The sequence below is a fragment of the Hypanus sabinus genome, chromosome 3, assembly GCF_030144855.1.
Source record: "Hypanus sabinus isolate sHypSab1 chromosome 3, sHypSab1.hap1, whole genome shotgun sequence".
Taxonomy (NCBI): domain Eukaryota; kingdom Metazoa; phylum Chordata; class Chondrichthyes; order Myliobatiformes; family Dasyatidae; genus Hypanus; species Hypanus sabinus.
The window spans coordinates 126,359,141-126,376,429 of NC_082708.1; the positions used below are offsets into that span (position 1 = coordinate 126,359,141).

At 39.2% G+C, this 17,289-nt stretch overlaps 1 protein-coding gene across 1 annotated transcript in view; it reads right to left on the bottom strand.

Annotated features, from left to right (window-relative positions):
• Positions 1 to 17,289, bottom strand: part of LOC132390839 (NEDD4 family-interacting protein 1-like) — a 110,418-nt gene that overhangs the window by 3,708 nt on the left and 89,421 nt on the right. The window contains exon 5 of the mRNA XM_059963381.1: positions 11,079 to 11,184. Within this exon, the coding sequence (XP_059819364.1) occupies positions 11,081 to 11,184 (104 nt within the window). The 3' untranslated portion in view covers positions 11,079 to 11,080. The remainder of the gene's footprint in view (positions 1 to 11,078; positions 11,185 to 17,289) is intronic.

The following is a 17,289-nucleotide window of genomic DNA, read 5'->3' on the forward strand; positions in this document are numbered from 1 at the left end:
ACTCTCAGATGCCTACATTTGCAGAACAACCTCCTACCAACTACATCATTCAAAGGAGTCCTTAGCAACTTTGGAGTCTTTGGAGTTTGAGAAAAGTTTAAGTTGTTCACCCCAACTGCACTAATTTACTGGAGTGCAGAAATTATTGCAGCCAAGCTGAAATCTTTTGCCCTATTCTTTATCCTTCACCTTTGAATGACATAGATAGCTATCTTCCAGCATTTCTGGTCAGGTAAGGTGTGGAGAGGAAGGTTGCAAACTGTGATAAACTTAGAGCGGCTGAAAGATAGTGAATGGGGAAAAGCAAACAATTCTTTAGGAAGTAGATCTTTTATTTGCATAAAAGGTGCAAGATATTTTAAGATAATGAGGGATAGAATGTATAGAACTGAAAAACAGACTAGAGAACCATACCATGAGGCCAGCATTTGTTTTGATTGGTGGAGATGACATGTAAAATTGGGTTCAAACCTTATTACCAAATCAGAAGTTATTGCAGTGAGGCTGCGTTCAGCACAGGCACATGCCTGTTGATGTGTTGAATGGCTAGCAGCTGCTGAAACTAGGCAGTAATACTCTGAAAGGGGAACTGTATTATGGTTACAAACAGTCATGGAAATCAAGCTGTAGGTCAGAAAACACTGTCGCAGCAGATGTTGAATTGGAGACGGAAACAAAACCTGATTTCATACATTGGTGGATGTGATGCAGAGGAGCTGCGCAGGGAGAAGGAAGACCACATCTCTGTTATGCTAATCCCAGCATACAGACCGCTCATCAGGCGCCCCAGACCAGTTCAGAAGCAGGTGGAAACCTGGCCAGCAGGAGCCATCTCGGCTCTTCAAGACTGCTTTGAGCACACTGACTGGCACATGGTCAGGAAGGCTGCAACCAATGGCGACTCTGCCAACTTAGAGGTGACCAGCTACATCAGCAAGTGCATTGATGATGTTACTCTGTCCAAGACCATCACTATACGTGCCAACCAGAAGCCATGGATGACCGAGGAGGTGCGTGTGCTGCTGAGGTCCCGCGACTCCGCCTTCAGAGCAGGTGACAAAGCAGCTCTAACAACAGCAAGGACCAAGCTGTCCCGAGCCATCAGAGGGGTAAAGCGTGCACACACCCAGCGAATCCACAGCCACTTCCAGGACAGCCGTGACTCATAGAGCATGTGGAAAGGCATCCAGGACATCACCAACTACAGCACAACATCACCTGAATGTGCAGGTGATGCCTCCCTCCCAGATGCGCTGAATAACTTCTACGCCTGGTTTGAGGTGGAAAATGACATGGCAGCAAGGAAGTCCACCCCTCCTACAAATGACCAGGTGCTGTGTCTCACCGTGGCCGATGTGAGAAGAACCCTGTGCAGGGTCAACCCACGGAAGGTTGCTGGACCAGACAACATCCCTGGTAGAGTGCTCAGAGGATGTGCAGACCAGCTACCAGATGTTCTCACTGACATCCTCAACATCTCCGTGAGCAGCACCACCATTCCAATGTGCTTCAAGGCCGCCACCATCATCCCCATGCCAAAGAAGTCTTCAGTGTCCTGCCTAAGTGACTACCATCCCATTGCGCTTACATCCATCATCATGAAGTGTTTTGAGAGGCTCGTCATGAGGCATATCAAGACCCTGCTGCCCCCCTCACTGGACCCCTGCAGTTTGCCGTTCTGCTATCTTGCCTGTAACGACATACGATTTTATCTTGTTATGCAGCCTCATGTGTAGCACCATTACAAACACCTTCTGAAACTCCAAGTATATGACATCCACTACCTCTCCTTCGTCCACCCTCCTTGTTCCTTCCATGAAAAACTCTAACAGATTTGTCAGGCAAAGTTTCCTTTTACAGAAACAATGCTGACTTTGACTTATTTTATCATTAGTCTTCAAGTACCTCAAAACGTCATCCTTAATAATAGACTCCAACACTTTCCCAATCACTGAGGCTCCAGTCATCCAGGATCATGCCAGAATCAAGTGATTCTTGAAAGATCATGACCAATGCATCTGTTATCTCTTCAGTAAACTCTCTCAGGACTTGGGATGCAGTCCATCTGGTCCAGGTGACTTATCCACCTTAAGACCTTTGAGTTTGCAAATATTACTTCAGTAGAGCAGGAACAGATGACAAATTTCCTTAGAGTCATAGAATCATAGAAAAGTACAACGCAGAAACAGAAACACACAACACAGATTCAGTCTGTGCCAATCCATTTAAATCACCTACTCCCATCGACCTACACTGCCCCTACCATCCATATACATATCCAAACTTCAACCATTACAAGCAAAATGAAGTTCCTGTGTACAGCACATATCACAAAGTTTGCTGTGAAGCAGATATTCTACCCATTGATGTAGTTGACTGGAAAATCATATAGAGTGTAGACTTGCTTGTATCATGAAATCAGAAAATTAGCCCTTTGGTACTCAGTAAGGCCTTATGTTGTTGATGGAAATAATCAAACTGAATCCAGTTCCAGGGAATTAGATCAATGGACAGGAATTTCCTTGGAGCTGCTGTCCTTTTGCTAGCAAGGTGCTGATGCTCTACTGCTGGTTGAGCTGCTGATGTTAAAGTTGTTCTGGGGAAGTTCTAAGAGCACTTTGCTGTTATTTTCTATGGTTTTTCTGCTTTTGCTGTTAATACCAAAGAAAAATGCAACATCTAGACACAGTTAAACACGATGGAAACATTACTGTTCCAATTTTGCCCTGGCCTGACTTTAGCACCACCACCATTTCCTATATTTCTTGAGGTGGGGCTGAGGATCCCACCTTAGCTGGAACTTGCATCTTAGCACTGGAGAATTTATGGGTTAAGTCAGAAAAAGCAATTCTGTGATCAAACGAAGGCAGAATTGAAGTAAGTTATTGTTAAATAACTTAGTGATAATCACTACTCATTTACATACAGTAAATGAAAAATGTAGTTATATATGCTCACTAATTTTCTTTTCAATTGGCACAATTACATTTAAACAACGTGGCATCCTTTTTAATCAACGACAATAGGAAATCTGAAGTCAAATGACTCATAATGTGCTATAAACAAATGATGCATTATTGTATAATGTAGAACTTTATGTCGTTATGACTCAGTAGTAGCTGGCCAAGAGCTGTTTGTGATTCAGTGAAGATCTGTGAGTGACTGAGTACTAAAATGAAATGGTGGTTAAATAACTGAAGAAATGCCAAAGTTGAGCAATGACTGATTCAACTCTTCTGAAGTAAAGAGAGCATGTCCTAATATTGGAAATTGCAATGAAGAGCTCACAAATGATTGCTGCATGGAGATGAGTGGAATGGCTTCTTATGCTGGTTCATTTGCCGTGCTTAAATTTCGTCCTCATGGTGACTGAAAATAGAACTGCATTGATGTTGACTGAAAAGATCATGTCCTGAACACATGGTGAAGATCTGAAAATAGTTGTCACTGAACTTTAGGAAGGAAAGTTGGAAGCATAATGGTGCTGTGAATTAATCGGACCCATTTTATATTCAGACAAGTGGGATTTAGAATGTCACTGCAGAAATGGAGAAGTTTTACACCAGAAGTCCTGGGAAAAAAAATGAAAATGCAACAAAAATTAAGGAGATCAATTTCCTGAGAGGCACAAAAGTGAATGCAAAGTCCCTCAACTCTGGGTTAAGCCAAATTTCAACAGCATAATGCAACTTTTTTCCAGTTCTATGAATAAAAGATTTTGTCTAGTGTCTACATAAGTGAGGTCAGAAATAGAAATCAAGAAATTGCTCTCATCTGCTCCACAAGCTGCTCCTTATCAGTTTTCCATCAAGGGACTTAGCATTGAACTGGCATGTAATTGCTCATTGGATCCCCAAAAATTGTGCCCAGAAAGGTAGGGGCTTGACCATTGAAGTGTAACTGAAATTTTAAAACTATAACTGCATAACCTCTGTGAACTACATCTTAAGTTTGAAATGCATTAAGTCTCATTCCTTCAACTTTTATGTGATATTGATCAATTAAAAATGTAAGTGCCTGGAACTTGTTAACGTGACAGTGGATAAACAGTTTGCTGAGAAGGTGCAGGGTCCATGGTCTTCACATATCAATGTCTAATGTTGACTGTAGAAAGGAAACTGAAGAAAGTCAGTTTTTTAAAATTATTTCTGTTTGTTTTAGTTGATCTTAGTTGTCTTTTCCTTTGATTTAAAATGCTTAATAAATCTTAAATGATATCTTCTTTTGGCTTTTAATAGATTTCAAATGCTTCCAAACTTCAGAGCATTGGAAAAAAGACAGTGTTAATAGACTGGTTAATAGACAAAGGAAGCACCTTTGAATTTTGGCAAAGCTTTTCCCAGAAGGGTTCATAAGCAGGGCTCATTTTGATCCACCTTTGTAATCTGGCTCTACATGGTGACAGAATGGTCATGACCAGCAAAAAAGCCTTTCAGATCTGGATCTGGTTTTAAAAATGGAGAGTAAGAGTGGTACTTTACTGAGGAAATCCTGACTTCTATGTTTACCATTTTTCTTTTCATTCTCTACCATTGTATTCACCTTTCTCTGCTCAACTTCTAAGCAGCTAATGCAGAAGACAAATTCTACCTCCTTTTTTTTCAGTTAAGAATGTAAGAAAATAGGAGGAGAGGTAGGCCACCTGACCCCTCAAGCCTGAAATGCCATTCAATGAGATCATGGCTGAGCTGACCGAAGCCTCATCTAATGCTTTCTACCAGTTTCCCATATTAATCTTTTTTCTCTTTAAATAGCCCTAATGTCTGTAGATGATTTGTTATTTTATGAACTATTTTAACTTTCATTTCCTGGTTCTCAGATTACAAGGGTCACAAATAACATCTAAGACTGATTAATGAAGGGATAAAGACCTGCCATGTCATATTTTCTTCATAGAGCTCCATTCCAAAGCGAATTTCTGTAGACTGCAAGTTCCATTGTAAAAGCTGGAGGGAAGTTGCCAAACAAGTGCAAGTAATTGATTTTTTCTTCTCGTTTACTGTTGACTGCAAAATTCAGTTAATAACTAAAAAGGACTTGTTTTTTTAACATATTTTAACCTTCCTTGCTTATGCATCTGCCAGGGATATTTTACATTTATCTTTTTGTCAAAAGATAAATAAATACAAAGTGTTTTGAACTTGACATTTTTCAGAGTACTACCTTGTCTGGGTGGAGCCTTTTTCTTTATTACTGCTCCGTACATGTGTCCGTCAAAACAATACTGCATACAGAGAAAGGCTATTACTCCATTTCACTTCTGAAACTAATTGTTATCATCAAGACTCCTTTTCCGAGTGCTCATTTACTGCATGAACACCTGCAGCAAATCAAAACTGACAGCTACCACAATGACGATCAGACCTGATGAGGATACAGAAATGAGTCCAGCCGTTACTCTGATTAACATCAGTAAAGCTTGGCAGGGAAGTGCTCACCAGTATAGCATACTGTACCCGATTGGTGTTCTATTAAATATTTCAGCAGAACAGCACAATACAATATTCATATTAATGTAAGGATTTGCAGATAAATCCAATGTGTATTTCAAATAGCCCATAAGTGAATCCTTTTATAGTGAAAATGTTTGTTTTTGTTCAACTGCATGCTGTGGAGCTTGCTTGACTTAAAGGAACTTGATTATCTAGGCGTTATTCCAATATCTCTAATGTGGTTGTACAGTACACTTAGACTATTATGTGGAATGTAATTGACTGTATTCAGTCTCGTTTTCCCATTTGTGACACCATGCTGTGGACACAGCTGCTGCTAAAGAGAATAGAGGAAGAACAGATGCCACTACCTAGAGGGCTGGCATTCAGAAATGTTATCAGTCTCAGTGAGAATGTCATCTTTGTAAATGCGCTGCAGGTTATTCCATTGCTAGTGAGTACAAGAGATTCATTGTGACAAAAGTTTCTACTCGAAACAAAATTGATTCAGTGTAGTTCTCAAAGATTACTTGGAGGACGGGAGAAGGAAGGGAGCAGGGGAGAGCAGTTGGCCTCAGAAGTCTGGATGGTAGCTGCATTATTTTCTCTACCTCATAAAAGGTCAATCCATTACAGGGCAATGTGAAAGGAAAAACTGTTCTATTCAGACTCATTTTTATCAAACTGAGCGAAGCCGTTTGTTGAACTTGTTTCTAATGCCATTTTTGCTGAGAACTTGGATCAGATGTAGTTAGATGGGCTTAAAATGTCACTGTGAGCACCATTATCTCAGGGTCCTATCAAATAGAAAAGTTCTTTGAAAGCACACAGTGGGAAAGTCAGCGTTTCTGATATTGCTAGCAATATCGTTAGACCTTAAATCAGTTTTCCCCACCTCTTGTTCTATAAAAATAAGTCTTGTTACTATAGATCCTGATTGGATGCATGTGGGCTAATTCTTGTGGCATGATATACGTTAGTTACAATTGATTACTCCATGACCTGCACCTCATAAATAAATTGCACTCAGTCAAATATATTTGTATTTATAGAATATAGGACATAGAACATAGAATAATACAGCACTAGACAGACCTTTAAGTCCACATTTAGGCTATCATGATCCTAATTTAAACTAAGTGTTCTCTTCATGCATATCATTCTCTCTTCCCTTCATATTCATTAAAAAAAAACTGTTTAACTCCACCAAATTGCCTGCTTCCACTACCGCCCTGGTAAAACTAGCTCCTCATATTACTTTTAAACATTCCCCCTCTAATTTTGGCCCAAACCATCGACTGTTTATTCCTCTCTGTAGATGCTGCTTGAACTGTTGGGTTCCTCCAGCAATTTGTGTGTGATGTATATCCTGTGGTTTTTAACATTTCTGCCCTAGGGAAAAGCGTCACCAGGTTCGGATATGGCCCAAGTGCGGAGTGAGAGACACTGAAGTTGGTCGACATTTCACAGATTTTAATGTGAACAGCGTTAAAGGGAAAAGAAAACAGTAAATGCTAGGCCAAACAGGGCCGTTAACTAAAACCCTCAAATGGAAAGCGTAGCCTACATAGCGACTGAAAAGAACAACTAAGAATAAAATGAATACCGCTAGTCTCTAGAGTCAATAGTCCAATTTCTCATGCAAGGCGAGATGCAGAGCGGAGCACAGCTGTGTCCAAGTCTCGACAAATACTGCAATGGAATGAATGGATTAAATACTATCACAATGAAATACTAATTAGCTGATGTGTTCATATTCACAAGCACAATTGCCAAATCTGTGGTTGTGACAGAGAAGATTCTGACTGATTCTGGCTATCCACCCTATCTATGCTTCTCATAACTTTGAAAGCCTCTATCAGGTCTTCCCCTCAGTGTCCTGTTCTCTGTGGAAAACAACCCGTTTATCAATCTTATAATATTTAATGACTTATTGTTCATACTCTTCAATCAGGCAGCATTCTGGTAAACCCCTTCTGTGCACTTTCTACAGTCTCCACAACCTTCCTGGAATGAGGTGACCAGCTCCTCACACAATATTTTAAATAGATAAATGAGGATGATATTCCAAGATATATTCCTCTACGGAATTATATTGAAAATGGAAAATTTCCTTCATCTTTTGAACAGCATAACTACGCTCCTCATAATAAAATTGATCAAACTGGGTTTACAGTATTCCTTCAGTTTGTATTCCACCCAGCTAAAGAAAATGGTCTGACAGATCTGATCACTGTTAAGAGTTGATAAGCTATGAGAACAGCAACTTCACCTATTGATTAGAGGTCTTTGAGAACCTTATGGGACCTCTGATATTTCTACTAACAAGTTCAAGTTCATTTTGAATACCATAGTGGATATTGTTTCCTAGTGATGCATGCCACCATCTCCAGATAATGCTTTTACCAGCACATTCAACCCATACGATTTAAGGCAACAAATTCTGCTAAATTCCCCTAATCATATGTTCAAAACTACAGATCCATAAGGATTGTTCCAAATGGAGCTATGACTCTTCAGGTAGTACTGGTCAATTCTATGAACTTCAAGTCAACAAACTGCAAACTCATTCTCCTGTTTTCTTCACAGTGCAATCTTCAAGTTTTGAGATACAGCTTCCATCTTGGCTGCCAAGGGATTAGAGTCAGTTTAACCAGCAAGGTTTTAACTGATGCAAACCCTCATTCATACTTCTGTTTGGTTCTTCTGTTTCATCCCTGGGTACCTAAGTTAGGAAATTGTCCTGTATTTTCCCAGTGAGCCATGGACCACATGATGACAATGAAGGATCCATCAAGAAGGTACCAATATGTGGGATAGGACAGTATGACAGGCAGATGTTTGACTTGAACTCCAGAGTAGGCTGTATCCTCAAGATGCAACATTTGCACACAGTACATGTTGCAAGATATGGTCAATAGATCTCCCAGAAAGGTAACACTTCAATTTTATAATCTTTTTCTCTTTCAGATGAATTCCCAAAAGGATTTTACTTCAGAGCATTGCAGATGATTAGCCGTGCACACTAAATGAATGTCCTCATTCAGTGGCACATGCATATTATCATATTGGTTAATGACTAATTTCCAGGCTTGTGAACTGTAAATTTTCATGGCAAACAAAACTGGTATAAATAAAAGGGCTAATATCCCCATTTAAGAAAGTTAAACATTCAAACTTGAAACAGCATCAAAAGTTTAAAAGCTTTTTTTTGGGAATTATCAGATTCCAAGTCCCAAGTGATAATCAAAGGATCTAGAAGACTTGGAGGGTGTGGGTGCGGGCTAATTTTGTGCCTTATTCAAGAACAAGCCAGGGAACTATAGGCCAGTGGGCCTACCATCAGTAGTAGGAAAGTTACTGGAAAGATTTCTGAAAGATAAACTACATACATTTGGAAAGGCAAAGACTGATTGGGAATAGTCAACTTGATTTTGTCCATTGGAAATCATGTAACATGAATTTGATTTTGTTTATTGAACAGGTGACCGTGAAGATTGATGAAGGCAGGGCAGCAGACATTGTCTATGTGAATTACAAAAAGATCATTAACAAAGTCCCACATGCCAGACAGATCCAAGAAGGATTGCAGTTGAGGTAGCCAGTTGGATACAAAGTTGGCTTGGTGGTAGAAGTCAGAGGCTGGTGGCGGAGGATTGTTTTTCAGGCTGGAGTCCTGTGACCAGTGTTGTGCTACAGAGATTGGTGCTGGGTCCATGTTATTTGCCATTTATATTAACAATCTGGATGAGAATGTGACAAGCATGATTAGTAAATTTGTGAATGACATCAAAATAGGTGGTATAATGGACAGTGAAGAAGGCTATCGAGGATTTAAATCAATTGGGAACATGGGCCAAGGAATGGCAAATAGAAATTAATGCAGGTACGTTTAAAGTTTTGCACTATGGGAAGTTAAATCAGGGTAGAACTTGCATAGTGAATGGTAGATCTTTAGAGTATATTGTAGAATAGAGATACCTGGCACTACAGATACATAGTTCCGTGAAAAGGGTGACACAAGTACACAGGATGGTGAAGAAAGAGTTTGGCATACTCATATTCATCGGCCAGGGAACTGAGTACTAGAGTTGAAACATTATGTTACTGACTACCTTTGGAGTATTGTGTGCAATTCTGGTCACCTAGTTATAGGAAGGATGTCCTGAACATTAAAGGGTTCAGAAAAGATTAACAAACAGTTTAATAGAGCTGGAAGTCAGAAATTATATGGAGAGACTGGAAAGGATGGGGCTTTTATCCTTAGAGCATAGAGGAGTCCAATGTAACTTAAGAGAATGATTTGAAATCCTGAAGGCATGGATAAAGTGAATGGTCATAACATTTTTCCCGGGGTAGGGGAACTTTCTAAAACAAGAAGCCATAGATTTAACATGTGAAGGGAAGAATTTCAAGGGTCCAGAGGGGCAATTTTTTCACAAAGAGGGTGGTAGGTATATGGAATGAGCTGCCAGAGGAAGTTGTAGTGGTGAGTGCATTTACAACATTTAAGAGACAGTTAGATAGTTAAATGGATAAAAGAGGTTTAGAAGGACAGGAGCCTAAAAAAGGCTAACGGGACTAGCTGTGGTAGGCAATTTGATCGGCATGGAGGAGTTTGCCCTAAAGCCTGTTTTCATTTTGTGTTACTCTATGACTCTATGACAGTAACATACCTTTGACCTGAATGGCCTGCTTTATGTTTTATAATTCCTGGGAAACAATCATAAACATAGCTCATATAATGCAAAATTATTTCGTAGTGAACACCAGACAACACATTCTCTTAACATTGTGCTTCCACCATCAGTAATTAAATTTCCTCATCCATGTGCTTTCTGATGGCCTCTGGGTAAAGCAATAGATAGTTGATTGGCTCTATATTGGGGCCATGAAACTGACATGGTGTTCAACTCAATGGAGCAGAAGACTTTAAAAGAACTACCGATGACTACAATTTTGGAGAGTCCTGCTAGGAATTCTCATGGTGTTTACCAAAAAAATTCTTTGCTTTATATCAAGGATATCTTGCACTCTTCTGCGATAAATATTATATGCACAATTTAAAACAATTGGAAATAAAAATCAGGAAAAAGATAGTAATATATCAAATTGGAGAAATATTTAGGGAAACACCTACTTGTGTCTACCAGGGTACTAAAACTCAATCATGTTTGATTATTAAATTAACATTTTTCATAGTCAAGTTTGAGAACCGCAGAGAATCTTGCAACCATACATTAAATATATGCACTTAACTTTCATCTACACTAATTCATCTTAAGTTATGAAGGACTAATATTAAAGGACTGTAGCCCCTGGGTGCCCAACATTATTTACAAGATTAAGACAGCAGCAATTGTTTTTAGAGGTTAAATCACTGTCCAACGTACTAGGACAATAAGCTAAAGAGTGAACACAATTTACTCAATTGGATAGGATTTGCCACCATTTAAGATCTTGACACTTAGTTTTTACTCAGTCCACCATATTGCTGGCTCTCAGTTCATTTGAAATTCTCTGACCAGAGCAGAATTATTCATAATACAAAAATAAACCTTTCCACATTTTAATGAAAGATAATTGCTATTCCAACTATATACAAACCATAGTCCCACACAATTTAGAAAAGCATGATTTGTTTACCATTAGAAAATGAAAAGGAACTTGGACTTTTTCAAGCTGGCGATCTTCGAAGCTACTTTCCGAGTTTTTGCATAATTGATGAAACCATTTGTAAAAAGCAAAATCCCTGTAAACCAAAGAAAGGGAAAGTAAAAGTTATACATTTTTAGTTTACCTTACAATATCACAAGATATACAAGTGTCTTTAATACTGAATTTAGCATTATTTTTCAACAGGTACCATTAGGAGGCTGATAATCCAATCATGAACTCTTAACATAAAATTCAATATGTTGTGGCAGATTGTAAACGAAATGTACGGATCTATTTCTTTAGTGCAATGACTCCCCTTAGCACTAATTATTGGCTGATAGCTTACCCATGTACATTGATCGGTTGGTCTCTTGCTGCAAAGATAATACAACAGTTAACCTCCCCTCCATGTGTGTGCTTTTATTTAATTGATGTGTAGTTGCACAGACACAACAAATTGGCAATGAGTAAGAGCCTTAATGTCAGCGAAGAACACCACCTGCACTGACAGTTATGAGATGGCAGCATTCAGAGGAAATGGGAGAGGCAGCAAGAAGAAAAGAGAAAAGAACGAGTCATCGTCATGGACACTAACAAAGGGATGCATGAGTGATAGTGCATGGTACACAGTGAGAGATATGCAACCAGCAAAATTAAAGTGAACATAACGTGACGATGGCCTTATTCAGGAAAGCTGATGAATTTGATAGTGCCAGTGAGGACTGGGAATCATATATTGAGAGGATTGAACTGTATTGTAGCACAAATTACATGGATGAGGAAAAGGAAGTGTCCATGATTCTTAGCTTAATGGGTGCAAAAATGTATCGACTCTTAGGCAACTTAGTAGCTCCTGAAAAGCCAACAAGCAAGACGTTTGATGAAATTGTTGCAATTTTACAAAATCATTTGAGCCCTGAACTGCTAGTAATAGCTGAGGGATTTAGATTTTGCAAAAGGAACCAGCCAAAGGATGAAAGCATTTCTGAATACATCGCAGAACTGCACAAACTTTCCCAGTGATGCAATTTTGGAGATGCTTTAAGGGACAGGCTTATATGCGCTATGCATAGTTGAGGAAACAAATGAGGCTACATTCAGAAAGGGACCTATTCTTAGAATGGGCATTGATCGTTGCAAATATCATTGGAGACAACAGAAAAGGAGATGTCAGAAGAAGAGTTTAGAATGTGAAATGCACAATATGTCCCTGAATGCTGCAAAAAAACAAAAATGTTATCCATGTGGCAAATTCTCCCATAAGGCAAATGACTGATGATTCAAAGAAAAAGTTTACAGAAAGTATCACAGACAATGTCAGATAGAATGAGTGTACAAATCAGACAAAAACGCAACCAAAGAGCAAAATCACACGGAGTGAAAACTTTCAAACACAAAGCTAAACAAATGCACAAAGTGACTGAATGTGAAAATGAATCAGGCAACAGAGAGCCTGACAAATTCAATTGTATAGCCTTTGTTTTTGTAGTGTTTCTGGATCAAATACTAGCATAAAACTGATGAGAAATAATGTTTGACAGCTTTTTGTATGCCACATGCACACCGAAATATTGATATGGCACCTTTACATTCATATTACATGCGAGTATCCAAAGCATACAGAGGTCACAGGAGACATGTACTGTCAAAATGACAACCACATACAAACCACTGTCTGAACTATGCACAAGAAATCAGGGTGAGACAGCAGGAACATTTATACCTTTGCCTTTGAATGCACTTGTGGGATCTGACCGTTGAACAAGTGCCTGTTCCGAATGTTAATACAGTTCATTCATGACAACAATTATCCTACAAATAAACTACAATTTTGATGAGTAAGTGTATGAAGCAGAGCCACATGTATGAGCCAATTAGAATTAGTATTTTTAGTTTAAATCCTAGAAGGTAATGACTCCACTTCTCAATGTTTGTCAGCTCATTAGTTTCTCGCCAGTTTTGCCATCATGACCATGATGGGAGCAGGAATCGCAACAACATCCATGTTATTATAATTGACTGCAACATCCATTGTACATCAGCTACAATGAACGGCGAACCACAGTTCTGTATCAGCAAACAAAGTTACCATGGTGATAACCATACTTGAGTTTCATATCAACAAATGCAGGCACTTCATCAATACTGGTCTAAGTAGATACATCCATAGAAAAGTTCTGCACCCAAAATAGTTACCATCTGAACATGAAAGATGGCAACTTGTGCTTTCATAATGTTTTCAATGGTTTCCTGAATGACACATCCTTTGGTCTCTGGTGAGAAGTCAACAGTTGTTGGGTAGCTGCCCCATGTGTTTAGTAGACATGCTAGGCATTTCATACTCAATAATATTGGGTTTCATTAAAACCAAATCACTTCAGGAGAATTTTGTATTGAAGTTTTATTAAGCTTCATCAATACTGGCCTAAGTCGATGCAGACTAGAATGACCAGGGAGGATGCCCCATTCTGAACTCAGTGCTAATGGCCTGTATCCAGACGTTTCTCTGCAAGGGCATCTGCCTAATGGAAGGATCTAGCAACTTGACAATTACGGGGCTGTGGATGTAGAACACAACACGGGAGGTGGGGGTGGTGAAAGAACATAAGAATGGCTGAAAGGGAATTTTATTTTGCTTGTACCAATTCCTCCTGTATTGATGTGACCATTGCTAACACAATCCATGCTTACTTTCAATCAGTAGGTTCTAATGATGATGAAAACTAGATAGCATTGCCCATCAAGGGCAGCAGGTGACATAAATTTGTATAGTTAAATATGAATAGTGACCGTTGCTGTGAGCGACTTGTCTAGTCCTCTTTTGTGCAGCCAGCATTATTACATTAAGGGCTCCATAGTGTCTTCTGAAAGAGATCATTGTAGCAAAATTATAACCACAGCCATGAGCATTAAGGACACTACACCATTTGGGCCTTGACATTGCTACTTCATCAGCTGGAACACTCAGAGGGCTTAATTCAGTATTTCCAAGGAGTTTCTCTTGCATCATTATCAAAGCTGCGTGCCACATGATTTCATTGCCATGGGAGGATAACCTTTACCAAGTAGCAGTATAAGGAGGAGGAATTGAAGAGGCATATGAGGCAACAACAAAGAGAACTTCTCTCTGGATCTTCTTTCTGTGTGTGTCTTATTTCCCTGAGATTCAGGTGAAGATCCCATTCTGCTCATTAACAACTCAAACAGTGAGAAATCTTGATGAACAAGTCAATTAATTAACAGGTTCAAGCTTAAATGTACTCTGTACTTCCACTGCCATCACAGGGCTGTTTTAAAAAAAACACTTAAGTGCAAAATTAATCAAAAATAATGATTCTGTATTGGCATCAGCTTAATAAAACTTCAATATAAAATTATGCTGAAGTAATTTGTTTTTAATGAAACACAATATTATTAAGTATGGAATGCCTAGCATGTCTGTCAAACGCATGAGTCAGCTAACCGACAACTGTTGACTTCTCGCCAGAGACCAGAGGATGTGTCATCCAGGAAACCATTGAAAACATTAGGAAACCACAAGTAACTGTTTGGGAACACAACCACAGGATAATAAGTAGTCATCCACAATAAAACCAATCATCACCCTTAACATCTCTAAATTATTTGTGCAGGAGAAAGCCACACCACGATGCAATTTTTCCCAGTAATTATTCCCAGTCGTACTTAGACATATGCCAACATTATTGCTTTCTTAAGAAGCATAACAGCTTTGTAATATAAGAAGTATTTAGAATTGCCAGCAACAGTACGATGACACGATGAATCAGGATCATGATTTATCCAGAAAAGGCACAGATAAAAGTACATCAGCAACGATATGTTAAGTCACAGAGCAACTGTTGCCTCTTGTGAAATAAGCTACTGCATCCGACTGAACAATTCTCTGTACATCTTCATTTTAGCTGCATACTGATTATTGATAATTCTGTGAATTTATGAAATTTTCAACATATGGTTTTAATAATGCAAAGCCATTTGACCTGTCTTATTTGTTCCATTTGGCAGGGTTGTCAAGTTTAATGAAATTCAACTATTGCCTTGCAAGTTATACCACTGTTGGTCAATACCAATAACATATGTGTAACAAAGAAACAGAAAAAATAGGAGAAAGTGTAAGCTCTTCAAGCCTGCTCTTTGGAGCATCAGAATTGGAAGATCAGAAGATCAGAATCAAAATCAGGTTTATTATTATGAACATATGTCATGAACAGTGGAAGACATAAAAATTATTATAAGTTGCTATACAGTCAGCCCTCCTTATCCATGGGGGGATTCATTCCAGAACCCCCCCGCAGATACCAAAAATCGCAGATGATCAAGTCCCTTATTTAACCTGGCTCAGGGTGGTGGGCATTAGGACCTGGCGCAGCTCTGAATCTGCAGTGTTTCTGTTCACGAAAATAATCACAATCACGATTAAAAATAAGGTGGAAGTAATAAAGAGATCAGAAAGAGGTGAAACACCATTGGTCATTGGAAAATCGTTAGGCTACGGTCGGTCAATGATCGGAACAATTTCAATGGAGCATGAGAAAGGCCCTGCCCCGATGAAAGCTACAATTATTACTAAGCAACGCAGTGGTTTAATTATTGAAGTACGTAAGTTTCTTCAGTTTTATATGCATGGAAAGTTAAAGTATATACTATATACTTAGAAAAATGTTTTACTAAATAATACTGGATGTACCTGTTCCGACTTCAAATCCGACTTAAAGATGGACTCAGGAAGAGAACACATTCATAACCTGAGGACTGCCTGTACTTTAAAATAATCTCTAGATTACTTATAATACCTACTACAATGTAAATTCTACGTAAATAGTTGTTATACTGTATTGTTTAGGGAATAATGGCAAGAAAAAACAGTCTGTACATGCTCAAACACCGAGTGCTGGAGAGAGAACTTCTGGGTTTTCCCGATCCACGGTTGATTGAATCTGCGCATGCAGAATCCACGGATAAGAAGGGCTAACTGTATAATGAAATTAAAAGATAAAGTAATTGGGTGTATAACCAATACCATTTTTGTGATCTCTCCATACCTATTTGATTTATGCATCACAGTGTTCAATAGTAATCAATGTTCTTGATGCATATGCCACCAGTTCCCTTACACCACCGCAGTGCTATATGAGCCATCCGTCCAGACAAAAGGAAGAGGTGTCTACTGAAACCTTGCTTGCTTTGTTCATATTAAAAAATACCAATGTCAGCAAAGCGATAAGCTATGCTTTAAGTGATTAGAATGACTTTTCCAGTGGTGTGTCCAGGTCCAAATGTTTCTCTGAGAGAGGTCAGGTAGTGGCTTTGTTTTCTCTGCCAAATCTGGAATAAACTTTCCCAACTGGTTTACTATACCAAAGAAACTGCGATCTCTGATACATTTGTAGGTTGTTCCATGTTCCAAACTCCTGCCAGTTTGTCCGAATCTGGTTGCACTCCCTCTGAGGACAGTTGGTGGCCTAAGAACTTCTCCTCCAGCTTTGCAAGTTTGTATTTCTTTTTGTTCAGGGTGATTCCAATCTGTTTCAGTTTCTCCACGGCAGCTTCTTCTCTTTTGTCATGATCCTCACTTGAGCCTCTGAAGATGATGGTACCATCCATGTGGCAGACGACTCCTTCCAGTCCCTCCAAAATCTGGTTCATCCTCATCTGAAGGAGTTCATGGGCTGATGAGATGCCAAAAGGGAGTCTCTTGAAGTTAAAGCATCCACATAGTGTGATAAAGGTTGTGCGCTTCTGTGACTCAGGACCTAAATGGTTGTGCCAGAACCCTAAGTTTGTATTTAGTTTGGTGAAGAACTTTGCTCCACCCGACATACCCAATGGCTGCTCAGCAGAGGGAAGAATAAACTTCTCCCACCTCATTGCATTATTCGATTCTGTTAGATCGCACAGATCCTCACTGTGCCATCTGGCTTGGGATTAGGAACAATGCCCGCACACTAGTACGTCCATTCACTCTAGGTACAATGTCAAGCGCCTCCACTCTCACAAGTTCAGCTTTAACTTTGTCCATCAATGGGAACAGTATATGCCTCACTGTGGTCAAAGAATAAGGTGTCACTCCTGGTTTCAGTTGGATAAAGTACTCTTCTTTCAGTACCCCCAGGCCCATGAACGCTGGATAATTCTCCTTCTACTTAACATTGTTTAGCAAAGCCAACCTTGCAATAAG